Here is a 27,909-nt window from a genome sequence, read left to right as displayed (position 1 = left end):
CTGGCTGGGGTGGAGGGACCACAAGTATCCCCCTCCACCCCAGGATGCTGTCTGAGAGGCAGTGCCCAGCTCACCAGCACCTCTCTCTGGTGCACTGTGCTCCCCAGAAATCCCGCTACGGCACCTACGCCATGCTGCTGCGGGCCAAGCTGAAGGCTGGCTCTGAGGACCTGGCAGCGTTCGAGTCTACCCTCTTTGATGCAGCGGGCAGGGAGGATGATGGCCTGAAAAAATCCCGCTCCAGCCCCTCGCTCAACGTGGAGCCCCCTAGCATGGCCACCAAGGTGAAGCGCAATGTCTCGGAGTGTGCGGGCCGCCAGCCCCCTGGCCGCCCCCAGAAGTCATAAGCGAGGGGCATCAGCCACCCTCGCTGCAGCTCCGTTCCTGCCCCGCCCCGCCCCCCCCCCCCCAGTGCCAGGGTGGAGGCCACGTGCCCGCCGAGACCCTGCAAGAGTCCATCTGGCTGCGGCATGAGCTGGGGGGGGGGTGACAGCCCTTTCCCGGCCACCAGCACCAGTCATGCAGGGCTGTGGCCCCTCTGCCGGAGACGGTGGCAGAGCAGGGCGGTCCCCGGTCCTTGCCCGTGGGAGCTGCCCACACTGTCGGCCCCACCACACTCATTCCTGCCCCTCCTTGTCCTGTGCTTGGCTGCAGGACCCAGTCCCCCTGTCTCAGCAAGGGGGAACAAATTAAACCCACCCACTGGGCTCAATTCTTCAGTGGTTTAAAAAAAAAAAAGACAAGACAAAAATGCAGCAAAAGCCAGAGGCTGCTTTTCCTCCAGCTCCATTGTGCCATGGGGGGCAGACAAGGGGGACAGCCCTAGCCTGTCCCCTCTCCTGGGGCTGGTGGCCAGGAGAGCCAGGGCGATGGCACCTGGCCCCCTTGCTGCCACCCCAGCCACTTCTGCACCCTCCCTGCTTTCTTACAACTTTTGAACGGTTTTTGTGATACAGTTTTGCACTTTTTAGTACCAGATCGAGCTGACCACCAGGGAGGGTTTTTTGGGGCTACTTTTGATGCTTTTTGGGAACTGTTTAAAAAAACAAACAAAACCACAAACCCAGCCATGTCCTGTAGGCACTGCACTCTGGGGGGAGGAGATTTTTACACAGACTCAGGGGGAGACCCAGCTCCCCCGCCCCTGCAGCAAGCTGAGCATGGGCTCCTGCGTGTGCTGCTACCCGTTCCCCTGCCCCGCTCCGGCACCAGCAACCCTTCGGAGAGAGACAGCCCTGCAGCCGCTGGCACCAAGGAAGCAGCCTTGGGATAGCAGCACCCATTGCTGCACTTGTGGCTGCATGAGGGGCTGATGCGCTGGTGCTTCTTGATCACCCCCTGACAGCATGGACCAGCGCCGTTTGCACTGCAGCATCGTACCCAGGGCATGTTGGGCAGCAGCGTGTAAGTACTCACAGTGGGGAGGTGACCCCTGAAGTCAGGGTTGACCTGGAGCTCCCCACTACCCTATGGGGCTGGCAAGAGCCGGAGCCAGCTTTCCTTCCTGTGCTGCTTCTCCAACGCACAGCTGGGGCCTCAGAGGCTGCCAGCAAAGCCCAGCCCGTAGCACTGGGAGGTCCTCATGCTGCAGCAGTGGTGGTGCAGCCCCTCCTTCCTCAGCCATGGGCTCCCTCCTTGCCAAGGTGAGGGGCAGGCTGGGGCAGCCCCCACCACCCCGGGGTGCGCTGGAGGATGCTCATCTGGAGCGAGGTGCTGGTGGTAGAGCATGGCCGCAGGAGTGCCCAGGGTGCACAGGGAACGGTCCAGGGACAGCGGAAGGGCTGTAAGCAGGGGGCTGGCACACACGCTGTTCTTGGCTGCCCAGGACCCGGCTGGTTTCAGCACTGACTTTGCGAATGTGTCAAACTTTTTATTCTGCTCTTTTGAGTCTATTGCAAAAAAAAAAAAAAAAAAAAAAAAGAAAAAAAAAAAAGAAAAAAAAATCCACCCTTGCCCCAGGCGGCTCAGGGAGAGAAAAATCTTTGTACAGCTTCTTCTCTCGGTTACTGAAGTAAAACTTGCTCTTCACTTCTTGTGTGCGCTGTGGTTTCTCCCCCACGGTTGGGGACAGCACTGGCATGGAGGGATGCTGAGGAGGGGCCAGCAGTTGCCTCCTCGCTGCTGGACTCCCAGCCCTAGGCAGGGCTCAGGGGGCGTTAGTGCCCGCCAGCTCAGGGCCAGGGCTGGAGAGAGGGAGGGCAAAGGCTAATGGAAACTGTGTCCCTTTATTCAGAAGAGGGACCATTAAATAAGAGCAGAGAGGGGCAGGAGCCAGCTGTGTCCTGTCCCCCTGAGTCCAGGCAGCCAGACCCCAAGTCCAGAAGGCACTTGCATGGGCAGGGCAGGGTAGGGGGCAATGTGGCCCCCCAGGGTTGTGCAGGGGCTGCCAGCCCCTCAGTGCACCTGTGGCTGCTGGCTGTGGGGCAGCTCACCCCCCGGCCCCGGCTTCAGGGCCAGCGCAGGCGCCTGCTCTTCCTCCACTGACTCACTGCCATAGGCACTGTCTTCCTTCAGCTCTGCAAAGCAAGCCCCGGCTGCTGTCAGTGATGGGGGTCAGGGGGACAGCAGGGACATCCCCCCAGCCCCTCGCTCCCCATACCTGTGCTTTGCAGCTTCTCCAGCGCCTCAGTTTTGTGGAGCATCCTCACGGCCTTGCGGAGCCCCATGGAGTCCAGCGCTTCCAGCAGCCCTCCCAGGCTTCCCCCTGCCAGCTGCGGAGAGAAAGCACTGAGCAGGCCGGTGGCCAGACGGGCAGGGGGGACAGGGGCACCCTGGCCAGGTACTGACCTCGTAACTGCGCAGGAGGCTGATGCTGGGTGAGGGGGTGTCCTTGTAGGTCTCCACCAGGCTGCAGAGCCCCAGGCGCTTGGCTAGTTCGATCCAATCCGACCCACTGCAGTCCTGGTTCAGCAGCTGCTCCAGCCCCTGCAGTGCTTCACTGTCCAGTGACAGGACCTTCCCTGTGCAGGAGAGGTGCCTCCATCACACACTGCCTGTCCTCACTGCTGGGAGGGTGCTGCCCTGTCTGGGCACAGTGCTTTTTGGGGGAGAGGGGCTGCTCACCTGGCCGGGGGGCAGTGGGCAGCTCTGCCTCGGGGCCCTGCTGGGAGGCCTGCAGCAAGATTTCCCGCACCTGCAGACAGATGTATGGATGTCAGCATCCCTCAAAGCACCAGCCAAACTCCTTCTTGCCTCCCCATGCCATGGCTCTCCTGGGACATGGAGGGGCACAGGCATCCTCGCAGGAGCATCTCCTGAGGCTCTTCCCCATCCGTGCTATGGCCCCCACGGAAATGCTCCCAGGGGGTTTGTCCTGCCATGCCACGCACCTTCTGGCTCCGAGTCAGGTCCAGGGGCGTGTGGCAGTGGCGCTGCCTGTGCCCTGCCTGCCCGTGCTCCTGCACAGGGGGCTCCCGGTTGGTGCTGTGCTCCATGGCTGGAGCCAGCTCCCCCAGCTCCATAGCCAGCTCCTGCTCCTCAGGGTCGGCATCCGTGTCACTGCTGGCCTCTGACGAGGATGGGCTCACAGGCTCATCGTTCTCACACAGCACATCTGCCCCTGTCAGGGAAGGGTGGACTGAGCCCCCAAAAAGGGAAGGTCGGCCCAGGGGTCTGCCCTGTGCCCAGGCTCCCCCCGGCACAGGCAGCTGAGGCTGCGGGGAGGGGAAGGGAGAGGAAGGAGGGTAGCGCCTTACCAGCTTTGAGGAGCAGTTTGGTGAGAGTTGGGGAGCCCAGACCAGCAGCCAGGTGCAGGGGGCTGTTCCCGGCATAAGTCCTGCTGTTGACATCTGCTCCCAGCTATGGAGAAAGGTGCAAGGCTGTGAGTATGGGCTGCCTGGGGGCTGCCTTCCCCCCACCCCCTGTCACCCCAAGACCACCAGAGACCCTCCACTTCTGCCAGGGTCCTGTAGGATGCTGTGCCCCACCCTTGTCCCACAGCTACCAACCCACCAGCCCCCCCCATACCTTCTTCACAAGGTGGGTGGCCATGTTCAGGTTCTCCATCTCCACAGCCAGGTGCAGTGGGGTCCTCCCGCCCTGCCTCTCCACAGCATTCACATCCGCTCCCTTCCTTACCAGCAGGTCCAGGCAGGCCAAACTCTTTGCCTTTATGGCCAAGTGCACAGGCAGGAGGCCTGCAACAGGGGGGGAGGCTCAGCAGCCCTTTGGCTGAGCCCACGACGTCACTGCCAGGTTCCTGCCCCTCATCTCCCAGCCCCACTCACCATGGAAATTGGGCAGACGGAGCAGGTAAGGAGCAGCTGAGCCCAGGTGGGCCAGCAGCGTCCTCAGCATCTCTTCATCACCAGCCTGGAGTGCCAGGTGCAGCAGGGAATTGCCATAGCGGTCCAGCAAGGTGGGGTCAGCACGGGCTTGCAGCAGGAGCTGGACCACTTGGGGCTGCTTGGTGATGACTGCCAGATGCAACGGCGTCTGCAGGACAGCAGCACCTTGTCAGCAGTGCTCACAAGAGGAGCCAAGTCCTGCACCATCGTCCTTGCCAGCATGGCTGCACCGTGCTCAGCCCTGCAGCCTCCCCTCAGTGGAAGCAGCAATGGGAACCCCCAGGGTCGGGAAACAGGAACAAGCCCCAGGTAGAGAAGAACCGGCTGCTCTGGGTAACATGTACCTGCTGCAGGTTATTGGAGATGTTGATGATCTGCTGGCTGGGGATGCTAACAATGACCTCAATCAGCTGCTTGATTACAGCTGTCTGCTCATGGATAATAGCGAGGTGCAAAGGCCTGCAGAGAGAGCGGGGTGGCCCCTGACTCAGCTCCATGCTTCTCCCTGCCACCTCCCACCCCCAACAGCCCCCAAAATGGCTCTGATGGCCAACGGTGCTCCCATGCTCTCTCCCCAAACCCCTCGTGTACTCACGTGTCTCCGTTCTCATCCTGTGACGCGGCCAGGTGCCTCTGGACTGCCAGCAGCATGCGGGGGTCGGCGGTGACTGAGTAGTCGAGCAGGGCATGGGCATTGCGGCGGGCCAGTGCCAGCATCCACAGCTGGCAGAGCTGGGCTGGGGGGCAAAGCAGGATATCACTGCCGGGAGCAGCAGCCCCATCCACCCTCCTGCATCCCCCCCAGGCATGGAGGAGAGCGGCACCTGGCCCCAAAAGGTCCCTGACCCATGTCACCTCTCCCAAGCAATGTTCCCCAGCCCTCACTCCAGCCCAGCCCCCTCCTACCGTGCTTCTGCAGCTCCTTGCAGTACATGCTCTCCGCAGGCACCTGCCTGTCGCTCCCGGGCCCCTCCACCTCGGGGCCCTTCATCTGCACACCCCCCTGGTAGCCCCCCACAGGGTGGGGGCCGGGCGAGTAGATGCTGTTGTAGGCCAGCCCGGTGGAGTAGGGGAAGCTGAGGTTCCCGCCTGTGGAGCAAGGGGGAGGACGGGTGAGGCAGGAGAGGAGCAGGGAGCCCCCAGGGCCAGACCGCGGCTGCCCAAGCTGGGAGGGAAAAGAGGCATCCCCACTCACCTCCTCCAGAGCCAAAGCCCCCGGCCCCCCCACCGGCACCCCCCATGTGCGAGCCCCCGCCAAAGTGCTGGGGAAATTGAGGCAGGACTTTCTTGCGCTTCCTCTCCACTTCTTCCTTATCTGCAGGGAGAGAGGGGCAGTGGGGTGAGGGGCAGCCCCGGTGGCGGGGGCACACTGGCCTGCCCGGGGGGTGGCTCACCTTCCACCACGGGGTAGTAGGTGAACTGCTTGGAGTCGCTCACGTCGCCCCCCCGCTTCCGCTTCAGCTGCAGGAAGACGGTGACGGGACGGTCAATCTTGGGCTTGTGGTAGGGGGGTGTGCGGAAGACAATGGCGTACTGTGGGCAGGACAGACGGACGTGGGGTCCCGCTCCTCCCCAGAGCCGGGGACGGGGCTCCCCCACCCCACAGGGCACCCGCCTGCCTCTGGGCACGGCAGGACACCCCCCTGCCTCCCCCATACCTGCTTGTGCACGTCAGTGGGGGAGAAGTCCCCGAAGGCCTGCCAGCCGTTCTCATCATCCTCGTAGAAACGCACCTCGATGTCATCTGGGGAGAGAACGGATGCTGGCACTGCCTGTCTCCCTGCCCCAGCCAGGCTCTGGGGGCACGGACCACTGGCCACCCAGGGGCCCCATACCTCTCCTGCCACAGCCCCTCAGGAAGATTTCGGCTGGAGGGAACGGCTTTTACCTTTCTGAACTTTATCACACAGCAAGTAGACTTCATCCCCTCCCCGCACAGAGCCTGCCGTCTTATCCATCCGTGAGATCTTCAGGTTGGAAGCTCCTGGGGACTCTGCGGAGCAAGAGGAGGCATTGGGAGCTGCTGTGGCAGACAGAGCATCCCTCACCTCCTTACCCCATCCTGCTCCATCCCCTCCCCGGTCTGGCCCCACGCTCACTGCTGTCGTGGATGGGGTCTGAGATGACAGGCTGGAGGGCCAGCGTGAAGTTCCCGCTGCTGTCGCGGAGGTAGGCAGTGAAGCGCAACCGCACAATGCTCAGGTCCATCACCTTCTTCAGCTCCTTTGCCTCCAGCTCGATCTCACGCAGCTCCGCTTCTGCCAGGGCAGGGGGAGATACTGTCAGGCTAGGTGAGGGGATGGGGCTCCAGGTCCCCCTACCCATCCCCCCAGCCTCACGCTAACCCCAGCCCCACAGTGGTCACCCTCGGGCGCTGAGTCCCACTGAGCCCCCAGGCTGCCCTCACCTGTCAGGAGATGGCTCCTGTTACGCATCTTCTGCTGCTTCAGCTTTTCCTTCATGATCTCCATCATATTCTTCTTGGTGACATGGAGCACACCCAGGTTGCTGAACCTGGAGGAGAAGAGGGATCCCGCTGGGATCTGGGAGCAGCAGGGCTGGGAGCAGCCGGCCTGGGGGGCACATGGGCTCCCACAGCCGGGAAGGAGCTGAGCAAAGCACAGAGTAGTGCTGCTCAGGCAGTGGGGGGTCAGCATGTGCAGGGCATAACAGTAACCACAGAGGAGAGGAAAGGAGCCCAGAAAAGAGGTGGCTGGGAAACTCCAGGCTTCCACAGGTGACAAGTCCAAAGGGGAGGCCTGGGAGGGCTGGAGGCCAGAGGGATGCAAATGGGACCAGGCTGAGCCAGCAGCCAAGGCTGGATTTGTAAGAGCAACTGCAGCAGTTGCCGAATAATCCTGTGACTCAGGCTGGCTACAGATGTCATCTGCAAAGCTGGGGAGCCGCAACCCTGAGGACAGAAGCCCAAAACAAGCTGCACATGCTGGACCCAGAGCTGGGCAAAATGCTCAAGGGACAGAGCTGTGCTGATGACCTTGTCTAAACCGACTCCTGGCTCCATCCAGTGAACCCAGCTCCTGGATACACTAACCCCCCTCTTCTCCCCAGCCTGTAAGCTGCAGCCAGCCCCCCAGCTACCCCATGTAGGCAAAAGGCCACTCTGGGTCTCCCTCACACATACTGAGCTGTCATGTCCTTGGGTCCCACGATCGCGACGCAGTTGCCAGCCTCATTGCACTGCTTGCCCACCAGGCTGTGGGCATGCACGCGGGGAGGGTCGCTGTGTGTCACCAGGTCCACCTCGATCCGGGCCATACCTGTGTAGTTGCAGATCTGCAGGGAGAAAGGAGATGGGAGTCAGGTACAATAACCTGGGAGGCTGCAGGACTCTCTGCAAACCCCTACTAGCCCTCCCCATGGTCACCACCCCTCCTGCTGCAGTCCTCCCATCCCTCCAGCGCCACGAAACACACACAGCTGAATATACATTTCCCATCCTTCCTTCAAGGCACCCTCCTGGTGCCCATGCACACCGGCTGAAGACGCTGCCCCGTCCCCCCGCCCAGGGTAGCGCTCACCTTGACGGTGGGATAGGTCTTGCGTCCCTTCTCGCTGGATGCCCCCGGAAGCCCCCCATGTGAAGGGCCCTCGCAGCCGTACCGAAAACGGAACCCCCGCTGTGGAGGCAAAGAGTGGGTCAGCCAAGGGTGGCCCAAACTTGACGCTATGAGAGCAGGGGGTGACTGCTACACCTGCCCTTACCTGGGTGACATCCTTACCTGCTTTGGCTGCTCGATGATGAGAAGGTAGGGACCTTCCACTGGAGGACAAAGAGGAGAGGCACCGGTGAGAAACACAGGATAACCAAACTGCATGTTTCCAGTAAGGATGCTGGAGGTACGGGGACGGTGCTGAAGGTGAAGTGACCCCTGTCTGTCCCATGGGGGTCCTCAGGGCCCCTGGCCCCTGTGCTGTCAGAGCCCAGCCGGCAGCAGCGGTCAGAGCGGCAGGGAGAGGAGGGAAGGGCCAGAGGATGCTTTGGCACTTGGGGAGTGGGGAGCCCCTGGGGACCCATTGCAGCCCAACCTCAAGTCCTTGGTAGACAGAGCAGTGGGGCGAGACCGAACAGTCCCTGTCCCAAAGGCATGGGGCAGGGATTCCCAGCCAGCCCACAGAGGGGCCAGTGGGGACATGGCCCGTGGCGCTGCTGGGAACTACGAGGTGTGAGTCAGCCTGCTGGGAAACCCCGCTGCAGCTGGGGACCCCAGGAGGGCACAGCCAGAGGGGCCTTTACCTGTCTCCATCAGGGGCTCCTTCTGCTCCATCATGTGGGAGCCGAAATTGAAGTCATCGTAGTCAATCCCATCCAGGCACTGAGGGAAGATGAGTGTGATGAGCGCGTTGAGGCTGGAATCCCCAGCCGTCCTGGGGGGCAGGCACAGACCCACATCTCCCACCCTGGGGGACGGCCAGTCTGGCACAGACCCCCAGTGCCCACCTTGGCCGGGGGGGGGGGGGCAAGGGGCAGGCACAGATCCCCCGCCCCTCCCTGGGAAGAGGGGTGGGCAGGTGCAAACCCCTCATTGCCCACCCCTGGGGGCACCAGCAGACCCCCTTTGCCCACCCTGTGGGCAGACACTGACCCCCCATCTCCCACCCCGGAGGCAGGCACAGGACACCCCCCCCCGCCAATCTCCCACCCTGGGGGCAGACACAGACCACCCACCTCCCACCCCAGTGGCACCTGCAGACCCCCCACTGCCCACCCCGGGGGCACCGGCAGACCCCCACCTCCCACCCCACCCGTGGGGGCAGGCACTGCTCCCAGCCCAGCGCCGGGGCCGGGGCCGGGGCCGGGGCCGGGGCCGGGTCCAGGCAGAGACTCCCCCCTCCCGCGGCGCCGAGCCGCCCCGTGCAGCACTCACGGGCTGGAACTGCTCGTCCATGTCTGCGCGGGGCCGGCCGCCGGCCTGCGGGGAGAGCGCGGGGGTGAGCGGGGACCGGCGGCGGCAGGAAGGCACCGCCGCTCCGGAAAGTCCCTAGAAACCCCGCCGAGCCGGGAAATGACGGGACCGCGCGTCACCACCCCGCCCCGCCCCGGCCCGGGCCCCGGGGCCCGGCTCGGCTCGGAGCGGGGCTCCGCTCGGCTCGGCCCGGGGCACGGCCGCTCCTGCGCCCGCCGCCGGCTGCCCCGGCCCGGCCCGGCCCGGCCCGGGGGCGGTGGGATGGGCCGGCTCCCCGCCGCCTGGGAGTTTTGGGCTTCGGGCGGACTGGAAAACCCGGCGGCCGCCCGCCTCCCCCCCCCGCCCCGGCCGCTCTCGCTTGGCCGCTGCCTGGCACCTCCGGAGCGCCCGAAGGTCCCGAGTTTCCCCCCCGGGAGCACGGAGGGGTTTGCCCCCCGCCGTCCCCGGCCACCCGCCCTGCTTTGGGCCCCAGTCCCCGTTGACCAGCCGTCGAGCCCTTTCCCAGCCAGACCTGCAGCGCAGCGTGGCCGGAACCACCCGGACCGGGCCACAAAACCCAGCAGCGGCCCCTGGGGCCTCCCAGGTCCCCAGCCCCCATCTTCTCACCTTGGTGAGGCACCTCCCGCACAGGGATGTCTCCTCCAAGCCCCCCTGGACCCAAACAGGAGCAGCTGCCCCAAAGCCCGCTGTCTGCCCCCTGGCCGGGGGAAGCTCTCCAGACTCTGCAGACCAAAGTCAGTGCGCGGCAGCCCTTTGCCAGGCACCCAAAGGGGTGCTTTCCCACTCCCCCAGTTTCCACTTACACGGCAAGCCCTGCATCCTTCCCACAAAGGTGGTCTGAGAGAGGCATTTGTCATCTGTGTTCCCATTGCCTCTTTCCCGCTAGAAAGCATCTGGTTTCAAAGCGGGAGCAGCAGCCCCAGAGACCCATGCGGGAGCATCTCCCGCCATCCCAGCACCCAGCGCTGCATGCTCCCCACCAACCCCAGCAAGGAACTGCCAGCAGCAGGGCCCCTTCCCCGCCACCCACAGCGCTTGCACCCTCCTACTCACCGGGGAGGAAGAGGCTGGTCTCAGCAACCCATCCAGCCCCAGCATCACCGCGGGGACTGCCGGTTACCACAGATGGAGGTCCCACTGGGGTCAAGGTCTGCCTGACCACGGGAAACCACCAGAGACTTCTAGCAAAGGGGCAGGATCAGAGCAGAGCCTCCGGGCACACTCTCTTGCTCCACATTTCTTCTCCTCGCTAAGCAATGGAAAGAAAAAAAAAGAAAAAAAACCCCTGTATCTGACTCCGCAGTGCCCTCATACCCTGAATTTCTGAATCAGTGGTTGCTGCGGGTCCCACTCAGGGGATTTTGGGTGTGTGGGAGAAGAGGGGAAGGAAGGGGATTGTTCAACCCGTGCATGACTCATATTCTTCAGAAGCTGAAAAGAGCCTTTTCAAGGAGATTTTTTCCAGCCACTCAAGTCCTCCAAAGGGGCTGCCCTGTGGCCCCAGGCCTGAGGTTCTTCCCGGCAGGCTTGTCACCTGAGCCCAGCTGAGCTCCAGCAGCCCCTGCCCAACCTACCTGCAGGATGCAGCCCAGACAGCTGGTGCAGCCCGGAACATGGGGTCCGAGGGACCTGCAAGTGCAGTGGGGGGCGCAAGGAGGGTGAAGGTGGAGATCCAGCACTGTGAAATGAGGTGGAACCTTCCTCCCGCTGTTCTGCAGGGGCTTCCGAAAGCCTGGGAGCACGGACACAACCCCCCGCTGGCCTGTGGGAAGCAGCACAAGCTGCCTGCTGTTGGGATCCCACCAGACATCCTGCCTGGGCAGCCTCAGCCTGCCACCACCAGCCAGCGACTCATCTGCTGGCACAGATTTCCCAGAGAGTTGAAGGAGGGGACAAACATCCTTCCTCAGTGTGCTGGGAACAGCCACCTCGAACCCTACCTGTGGAGCCTGGCTGGGGGAGCCCAGGCACGAAGATGCTAGAGAAGAACAGACTGTGCCCCTTGAACGGAACAGCTCCCCTTCTCCAGTGCCATCAGCCCCATCCCCTCTAGAGGGGTTTTCACAGCTCACTCATCGCTGCCCCAGACACAGCCACTTGTTGCACCAAGCAGCATGACTAAGGAACATCATGGGGTCATGCCTGCATCTCCCCAGCCCGCGCAGCTCTGGCTCACTTGGGAGGTTGCTGGCCATATGTCTGCACACTTGCGCAGCGCGCATTAGAGGAAGCCCACCTTGCTCATCGAGCAGAGCTGGAGCATCATCAGCCACTTCCTTGTTCCTGGAAGAGCAACCTCAGGCAACTCAGACCTGCTCTCAAGGTAAGTCCTGCCTCCTGTGCCGAGCAGCCCTGCCCTTCAGGCCCCCAGGACCTCGGGTTTCCCCTAAGAGTGTAGCACACTCGGCTTTTATCCCTCACACATCCCAGAAGGGGACCCATCTCCCCCTCCTGCCATCAGTAGCATCTCCTGCTCTGTGGTACCCAGCGTGTCTGGCCTCGACCTTAGGCTTGCACACACAGTGCAGCCCCCCTTTGCTGGGCTAAATTCCTCCTTATCTTCAGACCTTCCTAGGGCTCAGGAAGGATTCTCTGGGCATTGCTGGGAATGGGGGAAAAGAGCAGCAACACCAGTGTGACACACTGCCTGGAGCAGCACCAGCTCCCTGGCCTGGAGCACAGCACTGCCACAGCACCCTTGCCGGATGGTGCAGTCTTCCCGTGCCAGCCAGACTGCTTCAATTAAGAGCCAGCTGCCGGCAAGAAGCAGGAGTTAAAGCCATTCTTCCATGCCTGCAGCTCCTTGAACATGACCTAGTAATGCAGGTGCTATTTTCTTTCCTCCCGTGACAGCCAGCTGACTTGCAGAGCTGATGCCCTGCAGGCAGGGGGGAAACGTCTGTCCGTCTGTCTGCAGCAGGAGCTTTTAGCAGCCATGGGAAAGGGCACTCCAGAAACGCAGGAGGCGGCACGAGTGCGGCTCTGCTCCAAACCGCGCTGGTGTACAGCTGACATGTTCCAGCCACCCAGCTGGCTGCTCCTCTACATACTATTCCCTGTGCATTTTGTTTCCCCTGAGGCCTGCTAATGCCTGCAAATGATGGCCCTAAATACCTGACCTTGCTTTCTACACAAATCCTGTGCTCTGCTCCATCCCAGGAGTCCCAACAGCTGCTGTCAAGGGTCTGGTGAGAGGCTGCCAAGTCCCTCTCGCACAGCGTTCACAGGGACTTTGTTCTGAGACCCTTCCTGGAAACCAAGTCCTTGGTGAGGACTTGTAAGCGTGGCAGAGAGAAATCCCCTCTCCCTGAAAGTTGTCCAAGCCTCCCTCTCCCCGACAGCCTGCCCTCGAGCACCTCAAGCCATTTGTCTCTCTCTGCAGAAAATGCCTTTACTCCCATTGTGGCTATCAAGTTGGTTTTGGCAAACCCACTGATCTTCTGGTTTCCTCCTCTAGGGCCTGTAAATCTGCCGCTTTGGTGTTGTGTTATGAACCATCGGCTCTGGTTGTCTATCTGCGCGCTCTCAGAAAACCCCTCTCAGCGCCAGCCGGGCGTTTGCCGTCTCTCACTCTCCCTGGTTTCCACTCTGCCTGCGGTATCACTACTGTGTTGGTGTTCACGGCTCCTTTTGGGGTAGAGCTGGGTGAGCCTGTGGGCACGGATTCCTTCTCCTGGGGGCAGGCAGTGAGCCAGCCCTGCTCGCTGCGCTGGCAGGGATCAGCATGCGGAGGGAGAGCCGCAGGATGGAGCCGTATTCACCGGCAACACAGAAACAGGAAAATAAGCAGCTTCCCCACTGGCAGGGAAACGAGTATCAGCACCAGCGCCGGGACTTGGCTTTCTCCTCCCCACGCCAAGAGAGCAGATGTCTCTCCAGCCTGTATCCTCCCAACATCTCCTCTCCCAGCTAGCCCTGGAGCCAGCTGGGAGCCAGCCGAGAGCCAGCCGGGGACCGGCGTGGCTGCCGCGGTGAGCGGGAGGCCAGGAGCTCCTGGCGGCTGGCCGCCCCAGACCCCTCAGCCGGGATGGGCAGCCCTAGCACCGAAACTTCAAACCTCTCGACCAGTTCAGCTCCCTTTCCACTGGGAATCCGGGTACCCCCGCCCCCGTCGCCCCAGCGCGCCCATCGCGAGAGCTGAGGGGCCGAGTCGGGACAGAGCGCGGGAGGCTGCTCCGCACGACGGACAGCGGGGCTCAGCATCGAGGCCCAGCACCCCCCCGGGCGCATCCCCCCCCCCGGGCCCGGGCGGGCGCACGGGTGCTTTCGGCCGAGATGCTCTCCCCGCTGATGCAAGCAGCCCTGCCCGCTGCCCGGCAGGCACACGGCTCAGCCGCGCTCATCCCGGCCCGGGGGGACCGGCACCCCCGGGCAGAGGCCCCCACCCCGCGCCGCCCCCCTCGCCCCCGCCTGCCCTGCGGCGGCCCGGCCCGGCCCGGCCCGCGCCGCCCCGGCCGCTTACCTTCAGCCCCATCCCCAGCGCGGCCGCCTCGCCCCGGCCGCGGCCCCGGGAAAGTCCCGGCCCGGCTCCGCCTCCCGGGGCTTCCCGGGCCCAGCTCCGCCCCGGCGGGGACAGCGGTAAGGGGGGCCGGGGGACGCCCCGACGGGACGGGACGGGACGTGCGACTCCAGGCCGCTGCACCCCGGGTGAAACCGCTTGTCTTCCACCTGCCTGACACCCCGCACAGGGAACCGAGCCCCGGGCTCACGGCGGTCCCCCAAGAGCCGCAGCACCCTTCGTCCCTTGTCCCTTTGGACCCTCACCCCAAAGCTGGTCGCTACCCTAGTCCTGCGCAGTGGGGAAGGACGGACTGCCTTGCCCTTGGCTGATTTTCACTTTTATTATTGTAAATTCACTGTTCTCTCTTGATATATATATATATATATTTAAACATATATTAAAGTCAGAAATGCTCCTCTTTGAACTACATATACTGGTGGATTTATAGGCCGATTTTGAAAAGGTGGGTGAATCAGGAAGCCCAACCTGATCAATGTACACAGCAGCAGCAGCAAATGTGTGTGTGTGTGTGTGTGTACACACACGCATTCATCTCCCTCTACACCTCACCCCTCCACCCCAGCCCCCTGCCCAGGATGCCCCAGGATGGGGCCGAGAAGGACAGGCTCTCACCAGGCAGGCGCTGGCCAGGCTCACCGCTGGGGAGGGCACCAGCGGACGGATTTCGGAGTCCCAGAAGAACGGGGTGCAACCTTCCTCTGTTCCTACAGAAGTGCTTCCCCTTTCTGTGCCTGCACTCCCTCGGTGGGAGGGCTGGCAGCAGCCCACCCCTGCGCTGGGAGACTGGGACTGGGGTGTGCCAGCTCCCCGGCATGACAGCTTAGGTTGGCTGCCCTATGGAGGGGAAATCCACTGCTCTGCAAGCACTGTGCTTGCAGGACATCCCCAGTGTGACAGTAAATGAGGAGACCCATTTCCTAACCTAGCTGACTGCCAGGGAGCATGGGAATGCCATAGCGCAGGAGGTGAAACCTGCCTCAGCAATTCTCCTCCAAGCTGAAAAAATGTGGGAAAGTCATCGGCTGGAGTCATGGAAGGCCCCAAGCAGCAAGAGCCCTGGCTGGGAAGGCCAGTGTGGTCCAACTGGGGCTGCTGGTGTCATCAAGGCACTACCCCCACCCAGGCAGGCAGGCAGGAAGAGACAGCCCCCCCGCCATCCTCACTGGGGTTGCAGACAGACTGACACTGCCATCACCTCCCGAGGAAGGGAAAAGGCACTCTGGGTTTTTGGCTCCTCTGACAGTCACAGAGGCCGGCTGGAAGGCTTGGTCTGCTGAACCCTACCCCAGTGGCTGTGGAGGAGGGAGGAACGGTGATCCACCCCTCCCCAGCACACCAGGCTTACGTGATGAGGGGAGGGTGAGCTCCCTGTTCCCCCACGTCCCTTACAGAAGGGGGCCTCTGTATGATTGCCTCTGACAGCCCCCGACTCAGACGGGGCAACCCCAGAGGCGCAGGGGCAGATCCTGGCTCTGCCGATAGCAGCACCGGGCTGGCACCACAGCAGTGACCCCAAACCCTGAGGGCAGGGAGGGGGCAGCTCCTGCAGGGGACACCAGCTGCCAGAGGAGCGCCGGCCACAGCTCCCACCAGGAGGGGAGGGCACCGCACGCCCACGCGTGCACACACATGCACACACGCACCCCGAGGCAGCCAGGGTCTCGGAGACATTCAAGGCGGAGGAGTCACTGGCAGAGCCCTATTTAGGGGTCTCCACTGTGACTCTGCCTCCTGCGGGGGTCAGGCCATAGCCAGGCCCTCCACGTGGCTGTGGACGTGGGCTGTGCTGGACACGCCGCTTTCGCCTTTGTAACTTTTGGGAGCCCGGCTGGCTTTCAGCAGGACCAGGAAGGTGTCTGTGGAGATGGCCCCAAACTCAAAGGTGAAGGTGCCGTAGAAGACCAGGACATCGATAATGAACATCCACTCGCACAGGGCAGCCACATGCTGCAGCACGAAGCTCTCCTGGATGAAGAACACACCGCCTGAGGGCATCCCCGTCAAGGAAAGCACAGCTGGACACCAACCACCCCATGGAGGACCACATCCCACTGCCACTGCACACTGGGGCGGCCATGAGCAGACACCCTCCACAGGAAACACACCACCACCCCTAAAACCAAGAAACCTCACATGCTTCTCCCAGCACCAGGAGGGCCCTGGCACAGGTGAGGTGGTGGCATGCGTGCCCAAACCAGCCTCAGTAAATCACGGGACTGACGCCAGGTGCAGATTTTCTGAAGAGGCCAGAGCAGGGGGAACTCAGGCTGCAGCCCTCAGGGCAAGCCAGGTGCCCAGATGCCTCACCCTGCCCACACCCCTCTCCTCTTCCTCAAACCAGGCTGATGCTCCCCATCCTCCCACAGGATGCAGTCACAGTTGATAAAACTCATCAGTCCTCCATCCCCTCGGTAAGGGCGTTTGGGCCGCTGCATCCCAGCCCCGCAGCACCTCCTGTCCCCCTGCGCTGCCGTCTGGCTCACCCCAGAGAGATGGCCTGCTCCCTCTCCTCCAGGTCCTACCGCTGCCAGAGCTTCTTTATGCTTCTCTTAGGCCCACTGGGGATCTCTAGGGAAACCTACTGCCAGAGCCACCACGGGTGAGGGGAGGAGGCAGGTACATCCCGCAGGCCTCCAGGTGAAGCCTCTGGCAGTACCCTGCCTTCTGCCAGCGAGGCTAAGATCTGGGAGAGCTAGAGGGGCAGGGACCTGACCTGCGCAGGGTAGAGCCCTCTGCTCACTCCCCCCATCCCACCAGGAGAGGTCCCAACCCTTTCCCCACACCATCCTCACCACAGCTCGCTGCTTTCCCACTTCCAGTCCCCTGTGCTTACAGAGCAGCATGGCCATGGCAGACTCCCTTGTCCATACATGCCCTGCCTGTCCCTCCCAGCTGGTGTGGCACCGTGGCGCTCCTGCCCTTCCCAGCTCCCTGCCTGCTTCCCGGCAGGGAATGCCTGCCTGCTGTGGTGACAGAGCAGGACCTTCTGGCATGTCCCAGGTCCACCAGCACGGCCCAGGCTCCTCCTGCACTGCTTGCCCCAGCCAGACCCCAGCCAGCCTCTCTGGGACCTGTGGACATCACATGCTTTTTCCCCTTCCTGCCCAATAACCACCACCTTGTTTCCCAATTTATCCCTAACCTCAGTCTCAAATAAACCCTTGGCTCCCTGGCCACACACTCGGGACCATTCTTCCAGCCCCACTCTGCCTGCTGCCGTGCCCTCCCTCCCTGGTGCAGTGTTTGCAGAGCCCAGCACCTGCTCACTGAGCCCTCCCTTGTCCCATGGGCAGGTTGGCCGGCGGGTGCTGGTGAGCCCCCGATGGCAGAGGTGCTGCCATGCGTCCACCTGGCAGCTGCTCAGAGTGCTTTTGTACTCAGCTTCAGCCATACAAGTAACTCGGATGGATTTTGCATTGCCAAGGGCTCAACATACCTTTGTCTCATTAAAAAAACAACAATTAACCTTCCACTCTGCAAGGTGTGGGGCTGGAGCCTGCAGCGGTGGCTGGGCTGTAGCAGCCAGGGCAGGGCTGGTTTGGGGCATCCCAGCACCTCAAGAAATGCCCACCAGCATCCTTTCCCCTGCTCGGCCCCTGCATGGCCCCAATACTGCTGCTCCTCCAGCCTACAAGGGCAGCGAGCTGCCCGCTCTCAACCCGCTGCCCAGCCCCTCTCCTGGCACCGTGCCTCACTGCCAGACCAAAGGATGGAGGACGTGGGGCGCATACCCCCTGCAAGGACCGCCTTTCACCAGCCCATCCCAGATCTCCTCCCCACACCCTTCAGAAGGATACTGAAGACGAGGGTGAGGAAGGCCACAGCAGTGAGGATGCTGCGTAAGTGGCCAGTCCAGTACTGCCCACGGGTTTTGGCCATGCGGTAGGTGAGGATGGACTGCAGGAGCAGGAACAGCATGCTGGTGGGAAAGGCCACCCCTGCCCCAATGTAGTGCAGCACCTTGGCGTGATCCACCTGCAGGGGAGAGACCAGCAGTGCCGGCACCCCGGGACACAGGGGTCTGCTCCAGGGGGTGGGCACGTGCCCAGGCAGGGGTGCAAGCGATGCCAGGAGCTAGGCAGCTTGCCCTGTGCCCAACTCCTGGCTGAAGAGCAGATCTGGACCCATTGTCTGCTGCTAGGATCTCAAAGCGTTTCTGTTTCTTTCACCCATGGGGTGGTAGCTCCTGAGCCCCTCGGGACAACAGCCCTGCTGTGCCCGGGTGCATGGGGCAGGGGCTGCCCTCTGCCCTGAGCAGCATCTGGGGCTGCCTCCACCCCCTCCTGGGGGTCACAGCCCTGCCTTCAGCAGAGCTGCTGAGCCACGGCTGGGACACAAGGGAGATCAGGGCCAGCGAAACTTCTCCCGGGGTGGCGGTGCCGGCAGCAGCCTCCTGCCAAGCGGAAGGGACCGGCCGCCACAGGCAGAGGGCAGGCAGCTGCCGGGAGGCCAGTGCCTGGCAGTGCAAGTGTGGGGCTGAGCACCATCATCTGCCACCAAGCCCTGGACTGCTCCGGACCCTGCTAGCGCAGGCTCTGCCCAGACAGTTTCCTGGCACCACCCCCCGAGCAGCAAACATCCGCAGTAGGACAGCCGGGCAGTGGCAGCATCGGCAGCTTGGCTGGGTCTCCTCTGCCCTGCTGGCACGTCCCTGCCCCGCGGGGTCACATGTCCACAGAGGGGACAGACTGTACAGAGGGTGTCAGATAAGGGCTAAACCAAACCCAGCAGCTTATTCTGGACCTGAAACTATGAGTGAATGAGCAAAGGAGTCCCAGCGCCTGGGGAAGCATGGTGCCTGGCAGAAGTAAAGGAGTGCATGGATCAGGGGGCTGGACCAAAACAACCACCTCAAATCCTACACTGCCGAGCGCTGCCACTGTCCTGCTCCAGTCAGGGCCCTCTCCCACCCACCCTGCCCCCAGGGACCCCCCAAGGAGATGCCTTACCTGGAAGCTGCCGACCATGGTGAGGCCAGCGGCGCAGACCCAGCCGGTGGCCAGCCCCAAGGTGTTGAGGAGAGATGGCCCGAGACGCTCCAGGAGGTGGGCGTAGCGCAGCAGCCCCACCAGGATGACTGCAGGAAGGAAACACAGCCCTGTCGTATGCCGCCAACGCCTGCAGCCCCCCCACCCAGCCTCACTGCCGGCCCTGCTCTCCCGGCAGCGGGCACTTACCCATGAAGGAGCCCAGGCTGCAGATGAGGCTGAAGAAGCAGCTCGCAGGAGGCAGGGTGCCACACTTGCTGCAGGGACAAGGCAAGGCCCAGGGAGCCCTCAGCTGGGGGGGCACTGGGGTGCAGTGCTTGCCCCCCTCCCCAGGACACGCTCCTGAGTTGCCCCAGGGGGGCTCTCGGAACGGCTCTCACCCCCAGCTGGCCCAGTGCTCCCACCCCAAGGCTGCTCACCTGACGAGGGGGATGTGGTCCAGCGTGCAGCAGGAGCCGGGGCCATCCCCGCCACACGACTGGTTGTAATTCCTGCCGGGAGCAAAGGGACAGGCTAGGAGAGCCGAGCTGCTGCCCAGGACCCTCCTGCCTCCTGCCTGCAGGCCCTGCAACGGTAGCAGAGTTGCTCCCCAGCGAGCACAGCCCGACCCCAGGGATGTGCCCCCACCCTGGGGACAAGCCCCTCCAGGGAGCGACCCACCACCCAACAGGGTCTTCGGGAGCATCAAGCCTGGGTTTCCACAGCCTGTCCCCTGCCTGCTGGCTCTGCTGCCCACCTGGAGTCCCCGCCTGCAAGGGAGAGGCCGTGGCGGGGCGGGGGGCTGCACGCACTCCCTGGGTGCATGGGCCGGGGTGCTGGGCTCAGGGGGTTCTTGCAGCCCCACACCCCAGGCGGGAGTGGGAGCACCCGCCTGCCAGCCCTGTCACACACATCCCCGGGGCGGGAGCACAGGCGGAGCTGGGCACGCAGCCACTGACAGCTACGGGCCTGCACAGGATGGGTGGGAATGCCAAGCTGAGCGGGAAATGGCCCCCACAGCCACAAGCACCCCAGGGCCGTGCCACCCTGCCTGGGAGGGCAGGAGCTGCATGAGGAGCTGGGAGGAGCTGCCTCAGGTGGGACAGGACAGGAGCAAGCCCCCGGCTGCCCTGGGGAGCCTGGCACACCTGCAGGGCATTCCCCCGGGGTCCTGGTAGCAGCCCCCAGCACCCCCGGGCCGGGGCAGGGCTCTGCTGCCCACAACCACTGCAGAGCCCTGGAAATTCATCCTGCAGCCACAGACACCCTGAGCCCCGGGGCCCGGGGACCCAGAGCTCTTATCGGCCTGAGGCACTTTCCTGTACCACAGCTGCTGCCTGCAACCATAACCAAATTCCTCCCCCCGCCGTGGGGGTACGTGCCCTCTCGCCCTTCCGGCTCTCCTAGGAGCTGGCACACAGTTGCAGTGGGTTTTTGGATGCCCCTTTCCTGCAGCATCACCCAGGCACCCGGCACCTCTGCCTGGCACAACTGAGGAGGACTCCCTCTCTACCCTGCAGGCAGGGACCCCAAAGCCCTGTGCCCCAGAGGGCCCCCTCAGGCACAGCCCCACGGTGGGGACGGAAGCTGTGGGGAGGCCGATGCCACCCTGCCCCTGGCCCAGGCTGACAATCAGCTGCCTCCAGCCGCTCAGCAAGTGCATGGTTAAAAAGGCCTTTTTGCCTTTTTGCCTTTTTGGAAAGGGCTGGGCTGGGCTCTGGTATTTTTTCAGTTTCCTCCTTTACTGGTGGCTTTGTTTTCCAACCACAAAACCCCAAGGCGTGGAGCCCCACAGCCTCCTCAAGGGCTGCTCTTGGGGCCGTGTTTGGTTTGGGAGGGACTGTATTATTATTATTTTGTTTAAAGCGAGCAGCCTGAGGCCGGGAAGCATTATTCATCATTAAGGGCTGGCTGTGCATCGGAGACAACCCAACACACACATTCTTCCCAGGGCAGAATCAGCCATCAGGCAGGAAATGGCAGCGGGTTTTTTTCTTCCCCTTCTCCTTCAAACACTCCAGCAAGAATTAAACTAACATGGATTTTTCTGGGCAGATTTTTAAGGAGACACAACAAGCCAAAAACCCTGCAGAAGTTGGAAAGAGAGCCCTCGCCTTTCCTGCCCCTCATCCCCCATCCCGGGGTGCTGAAGGCAGCTCTGTCCGTGGGGTGGCTGGGCAGCGCGGGGCCGTCCTGTCCCCCTGGCACTGCCAGATTTAGCCTCAAGCAAGCAAGCCTCAACCTTTTCCATGGAGACACATGGCCCTCTGTAATTCCCTGACCACTTATTTTCATACTTTCTCCATGCTGTGTTCTTTCAATAGCCTCCTTCTCCCCGCCTGGTTTGCAGCAGGGCTGGACCGTTCACCGGAGCAGCCGTAACCACAGGCAGGCCTGGGCGGGGGAGGGAAGGCAGCTTTCGATAGCCCTGCTCGGCCCTGGCATCCTCACCACTTCGTGAATGTGGGGCCCAGCCTTGCCAGCAGCTAGTCCCCAAGCAGCTCTGCTCCCAGAAGACACTTGCAGACCCGACAGGAGACACACACCCTGGGGTGACTGCGCCCCGTCACTCTCACCACCATGTCTGCTGGGGAAGAAGGTGGCTCTGTGCCCCCTTTAATGCTCCCACCTCTCCCGTCATCCCCAGCCCCCTCCCAGGACCAACCTGACCCCCGACCCCCCCTTCAGCATGGTGATGGTGCAGGGGTGGGCTCAGGCCATGCAGTAGTCGGACACAGCATAGCACGGTTCAAGTGGGACAGGCCTGGAGATGGACCTGGCATTACAGAGTCTTTAACTGAGCTGGTCCGTGGGGAAGGGCCCCTGCCGCCCCTCCCCAGACCTTACCAGTTGTGGACGGGGCAGATGTGGTTGTTGGAGAGCGCCATGGCGTACCTGGGGGAGAGACAACAGGGGTTACTGCAGCCACCCACCTCCCTGCATCCCTGCTCCTGGCCCACACCTGGGGCCAGCCCCAGGGACCAGCCATGGGAATGGGGGGATACAAGCGCTACCTGCCTGCCAGGGGCCAGTGCTCACGCTGTGGCACCTCCCAGCTTTACAAAGCAGCGAAAAGAAAAGCAAGTGCATGAGCCCAGTCCACGCTCCAGTGAGCTCCCGCTACTGGGACCGAGTCCCCCTGCCCGGTACCCCCATCCCTGCTGAGAGCCGCCTCCTGTTCCAGTTCAGTGCAGCTGCGGCTGCTCCTGCAGGGCCTCTTCCCTGTCACGCTGCTGTACTCCCCGGGCTCTGGGGGGCTGCTCTACCGCAGAGCCCCCCACCCTGGCGTTGGGGCTCTCCACCAGCCCGCAGCTGTGCAGGGTGTCACCAGATGGCCGCTGGGCTCTGCCGTGCTTCCCCCGGCCCCTGGCTGGCCAGCATCCGGAGCTAAAAGAAGTCTGGAAAAGCGGCCGGTGCGTTGGCAGGGCATTTTGGGCAGATCAGCTCCATTGAGCGTTTCACTGGGGAGTCACCCCTGCACCTCAGTCAGCGTAACAAGGGGTTCATGATATGCATCCCGCTCAGCTCAGCTCCAGAGGGGTCTCAGCCTCTTGGCCCCCCAGCCAGTGAGGAGCCCTCCTGCCTGGCAGCTACTGCAGTGGGCAGCACCGAGCTGTTCAATCGCCGCCACCAGTGGCCATAAACAGCTCAGGTTAAAAATAGGCCCTGACACCGGTAAGAAAACCCCTCTCCCGCCCGAGCTGGCCACCTAACAGCTGGGCTGCAAAAAGGATGATGCCAGTAGAGTCGCTGGGGCAAAGAGCAGGACAGCTGCGGGGGAACCAAGGGGCAGTGCTGCCTACCCTAAGGGCCGCCCACCAAGAGCATCAGCCTCCGCAGACCCCTCGCCCAGCCACTTCCCAGCACAGGTCTCCCCCAAGCACCCAGTCCCCATCCCAGCCCTCCATGCCCTCTTGCGAGGGGCAATATGCCAAGAGAGGCACAAACGGCACTGCCCTCCCCCAGTGGAATGTGGCCTCACACCCCCGCCCTGTCCCCCTCACAGCTCTCCATCCCAGGCATGGCTGGCGGGGCCCCACATGGGCCACGCGCTCCCACATGCAACTGCTCAACCTCACCCTGCCACTGCACTGATGAGGGACACAGTGTCCCCCAGGTGGCCGCAGGACATATTTGGGGCCAGAAAAAGGGCCTGAGACCTCCCCTCCCAGGGCAGCTCTGGCTGTGAGGACCACAAGCAGCACCTCCCACCCAAGCTGCTCTGGGCTGGAGGGGCATCTGCCCTCCAGGGCGACCCATGGGAGGCAGCCAGGGCTTCACAAGGTGTCCAGGGGAAAAACTTGGAGCATGAGTTCCCTGCACCAGGGCCAGCATTCGGCTTTGTCATGAAGGAGGACAGGGGATACCACAGGGGTGAAGCTCTCGGAAGGACCCGCATGGTATGGGTCACGTTTGTTCCATCGCACACCCCAGAAAGTCCCATCACCTACGCTGGGGCTCCCTGTACTTTTGGGAAAAGTCCCTCACCCAGTGCCCACCACCCCTGTGGTAGTAGCACAGGGGGCCTGATAGACCGGGGCAGGACAGCCCTGTGCGACCAGCTGAGATCCCAGGGCCAAGACGCAGGGAAGAGGCCGGCAGGGTGGGCCAGTGCTGTTCACCCAGGTGATATGGCCTCTGCCCCCAGCACAAGGGACAAATGTCCCATAGCCCTCCCATCCAACCACCACATGGGATGGGTACCCATGTGCTGGTTACAGCCCTGGCGCTGTGTGACCCGGGCTGGTGGCATCGCTCCCGAGGCCATTCACGTGCCACCTAAGCATTAGCCGCACTCACTCCTGGACCGAGGCACCCGATCCCATGGGGTGTCAGGGACACGACGCCAGGGAGGCACGTGCCAGCGCTGCTGCGGGGGACGCAGTGACCACCTGCGAGGGGGTGGAGAGCATGGGAGCGACTGGGCGTGCAGAAGTGCCCCGACATGACACAGGCCCAGCGGTGCCCCGCAACCCCCCCGCCCCGCAGCATCCCCTAGCATCCCGCCCCGCAATGTCGTCGTCCCCCCCGCAGCCCGGGCGACCCCGTCCCGGCGGCCCCGTCCCCGCCGCCGGAGGGGTGGGAGGCTGGCGGCGGCTCCGGACCGTCCCGCGGCACTCACACGATCCACATGCCGGTGATGGTGAAGGCAGGCAACGTGACGGGCAGGATCCCCCAGGCCGGCATCCTGGGGCCGGGCATGCCCCACCGGGCTACGGGCGAGCGGGGCCGCCGGGGGAGCCTCCCCGCTGCCTCCTGCTGCCGGGCGGCCGCCGGGCCGCGCTGCCCATGGGGGGCCGGGGCCGGGGCCGGGGCCGGGGCCAGGCGGGCGGAGCGAGGTCTGGCCCTACGGAGCCGAGCTGAGCCGAGCCGGGACAGCCCAGGCCGGCCCCGCCCCGCGGGCAGCGCGGGTCCCGCTCGGCGGGCAGGGCCCGCCCCGTCCGGCGGGGAGCGGGGAGGGCCCGGCGCGGCCCCGCGCGCCACGTGGCGGCCGCGCGGCCGGCCCTGGGGGGACGCGCTGGCACCCCCGGCCGGGCAGAGCTGGGGAAGGCAGCCGGCGGCGGGGAGCGCGGGGAGCCGCTAGCGCTCGGGTCCCGCGGGGCCGGCAGCCCGACCGGCCCCGCCAGCGCGGGCTGCCGTGCCTTCTCCTCCGCGGGAGACAGCCGGGGCGGAGGGACGGGCTCCCGCTCGGCAGACGCAGCGCGGAGGGCCGGCGGGGCGCTGCCCAGCTCCAAACACCCCCGCCCTGGAGCTGCAGCCTGGAGCAGCCTTTGCCAAGGCCGAGTCGGACAGCAGCGGCTGGCCGCAGGGCGCTGGGGACTCACCCCCCTCCAGCCCCAGATGATTCTCTCTCTGCCCCAAACACCATCCCGCTATGAGGTGGCGGGCTCCTCCAGCAAGCGTGGCCCAAAAGGCACTGTCTCAGCACAGGGGTGAGGCAGGAGGTACAGCACCAGGTAACAGCCAGGCACAGAAGACCTTGCTCAGTCCCCTCTTCTTCCTCTGGTGAAGAGGGTTAATGTGGGCTCAGCCTTCGCTGCTGCGGACAAGGCTCGGTTCGTGGCCGTGTCGACTGATCTCGCAGGACCTTGGCTACCTCACACCCTGCAAGCCACTGCCCACACCCCCCGTTCTGACTTGGTTAACCTGACCTCTCCTTTCCCAGACACTTTCTACAAATAGCTCAACTAGGGATTAAGTTTAGCAGCCACCCACCAAGCCTACTGCCCAGAGTAGTTTTCAATTTTCTTATGCAGAAAACTTGAGAAGAGGAAGCATAACCTCCCTTGGCAGAGCAGCAGGGCTACAGCAAGGCCACGGCAACTCCATTTCCCTATCGGTAACTTAGCAGTAACCCACCCTCCCACCACACAGCTGCTTGCAGGCATGTGTTTGCAAGTCCCAAAACATCCGCTATAGCCAAAGGGTGCATGCAGCCCTTGGCGCCAGAGCGACTGGTGCTTGTGAAGCCTGCACCTTCCTGCTGCCTTCTGCAGAGAGGAGCGGCCTGGGAACAGCACCTGTCCTGGCCTGCATGGGAGAGGAGCTCCAGCTGCCCACCACCTCACCCGGGGCCAGGGTGCAGGTTATGCAACTGGAAGAGGAGTATTGCATACTGGGACTTGTAGTGTCAGGGGATCTCATCTTTCTACATGTTGAATCGCAGTCCAGGCAGCCTCCTCGCTGGCCCAGGGTCTCTCCTTGCTGTTCAGCACATCAGTTCCCCAACCTTTTGCTGCAGGAGTTGCACTCCAGAACTTTGCTCCCGAGCAGGTTGCGTTCCCAAAGCTGTCTCCTACATTTCTGTCTGCTGGCGGACAACGGGCCTGGCCCTCCCTCTCCCAGCAGCCCCCTCGGCCACAGGGATGGCAGACGGTGGTGGGAACAATGCAGGCCAGTGCGGTGGGCACCGGGCCAGCACGCAGCTGCTGCTGCGTCCAGCAGCCTTGGCAGGGCTCAGATTGCTCCCGGGCCACGGGACGAGCGGTACAAACCCCGCCGGGCTGTGTTCCGCGCAGGTGGAGTGAAGGAACAGGGCACTGTGGTTTCAGGCTACTTCAGGCTCTGTAACAGGCACAGATTTTTCCAGAGGAGTTCAATGGCTAGCATTTCTAGGAGTGAGGGTAACTTCTGAAAAAGCTGGCTCACTAGTGGAAGATACTTCGTGGAAATCTTTCCTACAGACCAGGTCTTCTGAGTATGCTCATATTCAATTTAAAAATTGAATCTAAAAGCATCATTGCTTCAGTTTCACAAGTTTCAGTGCCAAATTTATGTTTTACAGCCAGGGCTTATCTTTCCATAGGCCTTTCTCCCACTAGGAAGCTTCACACCAATAAGGAAAACACCAGCTCCACAGTAACACGTCCTACTGACACATGCTAAACCCCAATACTTATTTCTATTGTGTTTCAGCAGTGGAAGTTCCTGATGTAAATGTGAACAGAAGAGGTACGTAAATCCAAACTACGGTGATGTCTGTCCAGCCTCCTCTGGAAAACGGTAAGTCAGACCTGTAAAAATGAGAAAGAAGTCCAAGACTAGAAAAAGTATATGCTGGGACAAACCTGAAGGCTAGTGTTGTGAACACCGCTCCTCACCAACAGCTGCTGGTAGCATGACTATCTTATGTAATTTAAGTTACAAATAGAGTTCAAGAGACTTATCGATAAAAATTTGTATTACAGCACATGCTACCTGATTCTGATCTCCTTTTGGTTCAAACACTTCCCCTGTTATTTTTTCTCTGTAACACATGAAACCTAGTTATTGCAAAATCCAAACAACATTCAAAGACATTTTTTCTGGTTTTCTAGTCCATTTCTATTTACAGTCTAGTGAAAACTGTTTAAAGTGCCATTCTGTCTGTCTTTCCAGCTGACATTCTTTCCATTCCAGTCCTGCTTCCTGCAGTTTCCTGGGGTGGCTTTTGCTTTGCACCACAATTGTCTGAATTAAGATGTAATACTCTCAGTAGAAACTGGGTTTGCAAACCCAGTTTAAAATGCAGCATCCCCCAAACAACTATCTGAAGGCAGCAGGAAAAACTGGGCTTTGCCATTAGCTGACACCACTCCAAGAAGTCAAAGGACTGTCTGGGGATCAGAGGGCAGTAGTGCTGACATCAAGGCACTTGACAATTGAGCAATGGTTTACAAAGAGTTAATCATCTAAAGGTTTCAGTGAGCATTTTGGAAACAGCTCAGAAAAACAGAGCTGTAAATAGAAGTGAAGGCTCAGAAATACAAGACAGAGAGGCAGGCTGGATACACACGGGCCACGGGCAGCACAAGGATTCAGATATGTGAATGAAAACATCCAACGGCTGGAAGGACACAATCTGGAAGCAGTGGAGGGTGAGGAAAAGGCTGCAGCAGTGAAAATATTCCAGGAATGGTGGAAATGGGGTAAGGGAACCAGGATTCATTAGCGGGACTTTCCTAGTACGTACATTACTCTTCCATTACGCAATATTTAGACCTTTGCTCAACCCCTTATCAAGCCTGCAGGAGTCTCTTGGAATCCTTGTGATAGGGAAGGCATTGGTACCTCACGCAGCTCTAAGGACACTGTGGCACTGCGTGGATCTTGCTGCAAGACAAAGTAGAAAATATCAGGAGGGAAGTATGTGCAGTTATCCTTATCTGTGATAAGCATTAGCCCTGGAAGAGCCCAGGATCTCTCATGCCCTCTCCAAGTCCAAGTCATGTCAGTGGAAACGAGGATTTCTTCCTCATCAGACAGAAAATGCTCCTTTCTCCAAAGTCAGCCAGTTTGTGACGGAGGTCTGTGTTCTGGCTGTGTGCCAAGATGCCACAGGACACCTGCTCCTCAGCCCTAGTCTCTGCCCTCAGTCCTAGTGGTGCACGAGCACACACCAACATAACATCAGACATTTTACAGCCAACACTAAACTGCTGCCAGAAGCAAGAGCAATCTAGCTGTTACTGATCCACTCTGCCCATGATGGGAACCATTTCTGCTTAGCACCTTGATGGCCAACCTCCGCTGCAGCCCCCCTACAAGATGACCACTTGTTAGGGCAAGTCCCTCTGTGGTCCCCACAGACAGAGCACACTGTTGGAGGATCCTGGTATACAGAGCCAGGGGGCTGGCAGCCAGGCACAGCACCTTGACAACTAAACTTTTCTCTTCCCAAAGCTCTGAGGCACAGAACTGCGACAGAAAAGGAATGCAACACTGGAGCA

At 62.0% G+C, this 27,909-nt stretch overlaps 3 protein-coding genes across 10 annotated transcripts in view; 1 reads left to right on the top strand and 2 right to left on the bottom strand.

Moving 5' to 3' along the window:
- PSD (pleckstrin and Sec7 domain containing) overlaps positions 1-2,028 on the top strand; it is a 47,180-nt gene extending 45,152 nt beyond the window's left edge. For all 5 annotated transcript variants that reach the window (XM_069796467.1, XM_069796470.1, XM_069796469.1 and 2 more), the window contains exon 17: positions 108-2,028. In XM_069796467.1, coding sequence (XP_069652568.1) covers positions 108-347 — 240 coding nt within the window. In that variant the 3' untranslated portion in view covers positions 348-2,028. The remainder of the gene's footprint in view (positions 1-107) is intronic.
- NFKB2 (nuclear factor kappa B subunit 2) lies at positions 1,856-13,768 on the bottom strand. 2 transcript variants are annotated; one of them, XM_069796472.1, is made up of 24 exons: positions 13,674-13,768; positions 10,265-10,460; positions 9,173-9,217; positions 8,542-8,620; positions 8,027-8,067; positions 7,826-7,924; positions 7,429-7,580; positions 6,694-6,800; positions 6,386-6,544; positions 6,175-6,279; positions 5,945-6,030; positions 5,681-5,819; positions 5,482-5,601; positions 5,193-5,375; positions 4,882-5,023; positions 4,631-4,745; positions 4,227-4,434; positions 3,967-4,136; positions 3,696-3,798; positions 3,330-3,559; positions 3,064-3,133; positions 2,788-2,960; positions 2,600-2,711; positions 1,856-2,516 (listed from the first exon to the last, which is right to left on the bottom strand). In XM_069796472.1, exons 2-24 carry the CDS (start codon positions 10,307-10,309, stop codon positions 2,395-2,397), a joined length of 2,805 nt encoding a protein of 934 aa, XP_069652573.1. In that variant the 5' UTR covers positions 10,310-10,460; positions 13,674-13,768; the 3' UTR covers positions 1,856-2,394. The 2 variants fall into 2 exon arrangements, with proteins under 2 accessions (XP_069652573.1, XP_069652574.1); XM_069796473.1 differs by lacking the exon at positions 13,674-13,768 and adding an exon at positions 11,448-11,725.
- A 465-nt stretch (positions 13,769-14,233) lies between these two features.
- TMEM150A (transmembrane protein 150A) lies at positions 14,234-24,037 on the bottom strand. Of its 3 annotated transcripts, none has more exons than XM_069796498.1 (7): positions 23,823-24,037; positions 21,548-21,595; positions 19,141-19,212; positions 18,911-18,978; positions 18,683-18,810; positions 17,531-17,708; positions 14,234-15,718 (listed from the first exon to the last, which is right to left on the bottom strand). In XM_069796498.1, exons 1-7 carry the CDS (start codon positions 23,900-23,902, stop codon positions 15,474-15,476), a joined length of 819 nt encoding a protein of 272 aa, XP_069652599.1. In that variant the 5' UTR covers positions 23,903-24,037; the 3' UTR covers positions 14,234-15,473. The 3 variants fall into 3 exon arrangements, with proteins under 3 accessions (XP_069652599.1, XP_069652601.1, XP_069652600.1); XM_069796500.1 differs by lacking the exon at positions 23,823-24,037 and adding an exon at positions 21,715-22,514; XM_069796499.1 differs by lacking the exons at positions 18,911-18,978; positions 23,823-24,037 and adding an exon at positions 21,715-22,530.
- Between the last annotated feature and the right edge of the window lie 3,872 nt (positions 24,038-27,909).

The sequence above is a fragment of the Haliaeetus albicilla genome, chromosome 11 (assembly GCF_947461875.1).
Source record: "Haliaeetus albicilla chromosome 11, bHalAlb1.1, whole genome shotgun sequence".
Lineage (NCBI taxonomy): Eukaryota > Metazoa > Chordata > Aves > Accipitriformes > Accipitridae > Haliaeetus > Haliaeetus albicilla.
The sequence above is the reverse complement of the archived record's forward strand: the minus strand, read 5'-3'. Positions and strand labels throughout refer to the sequence as shown.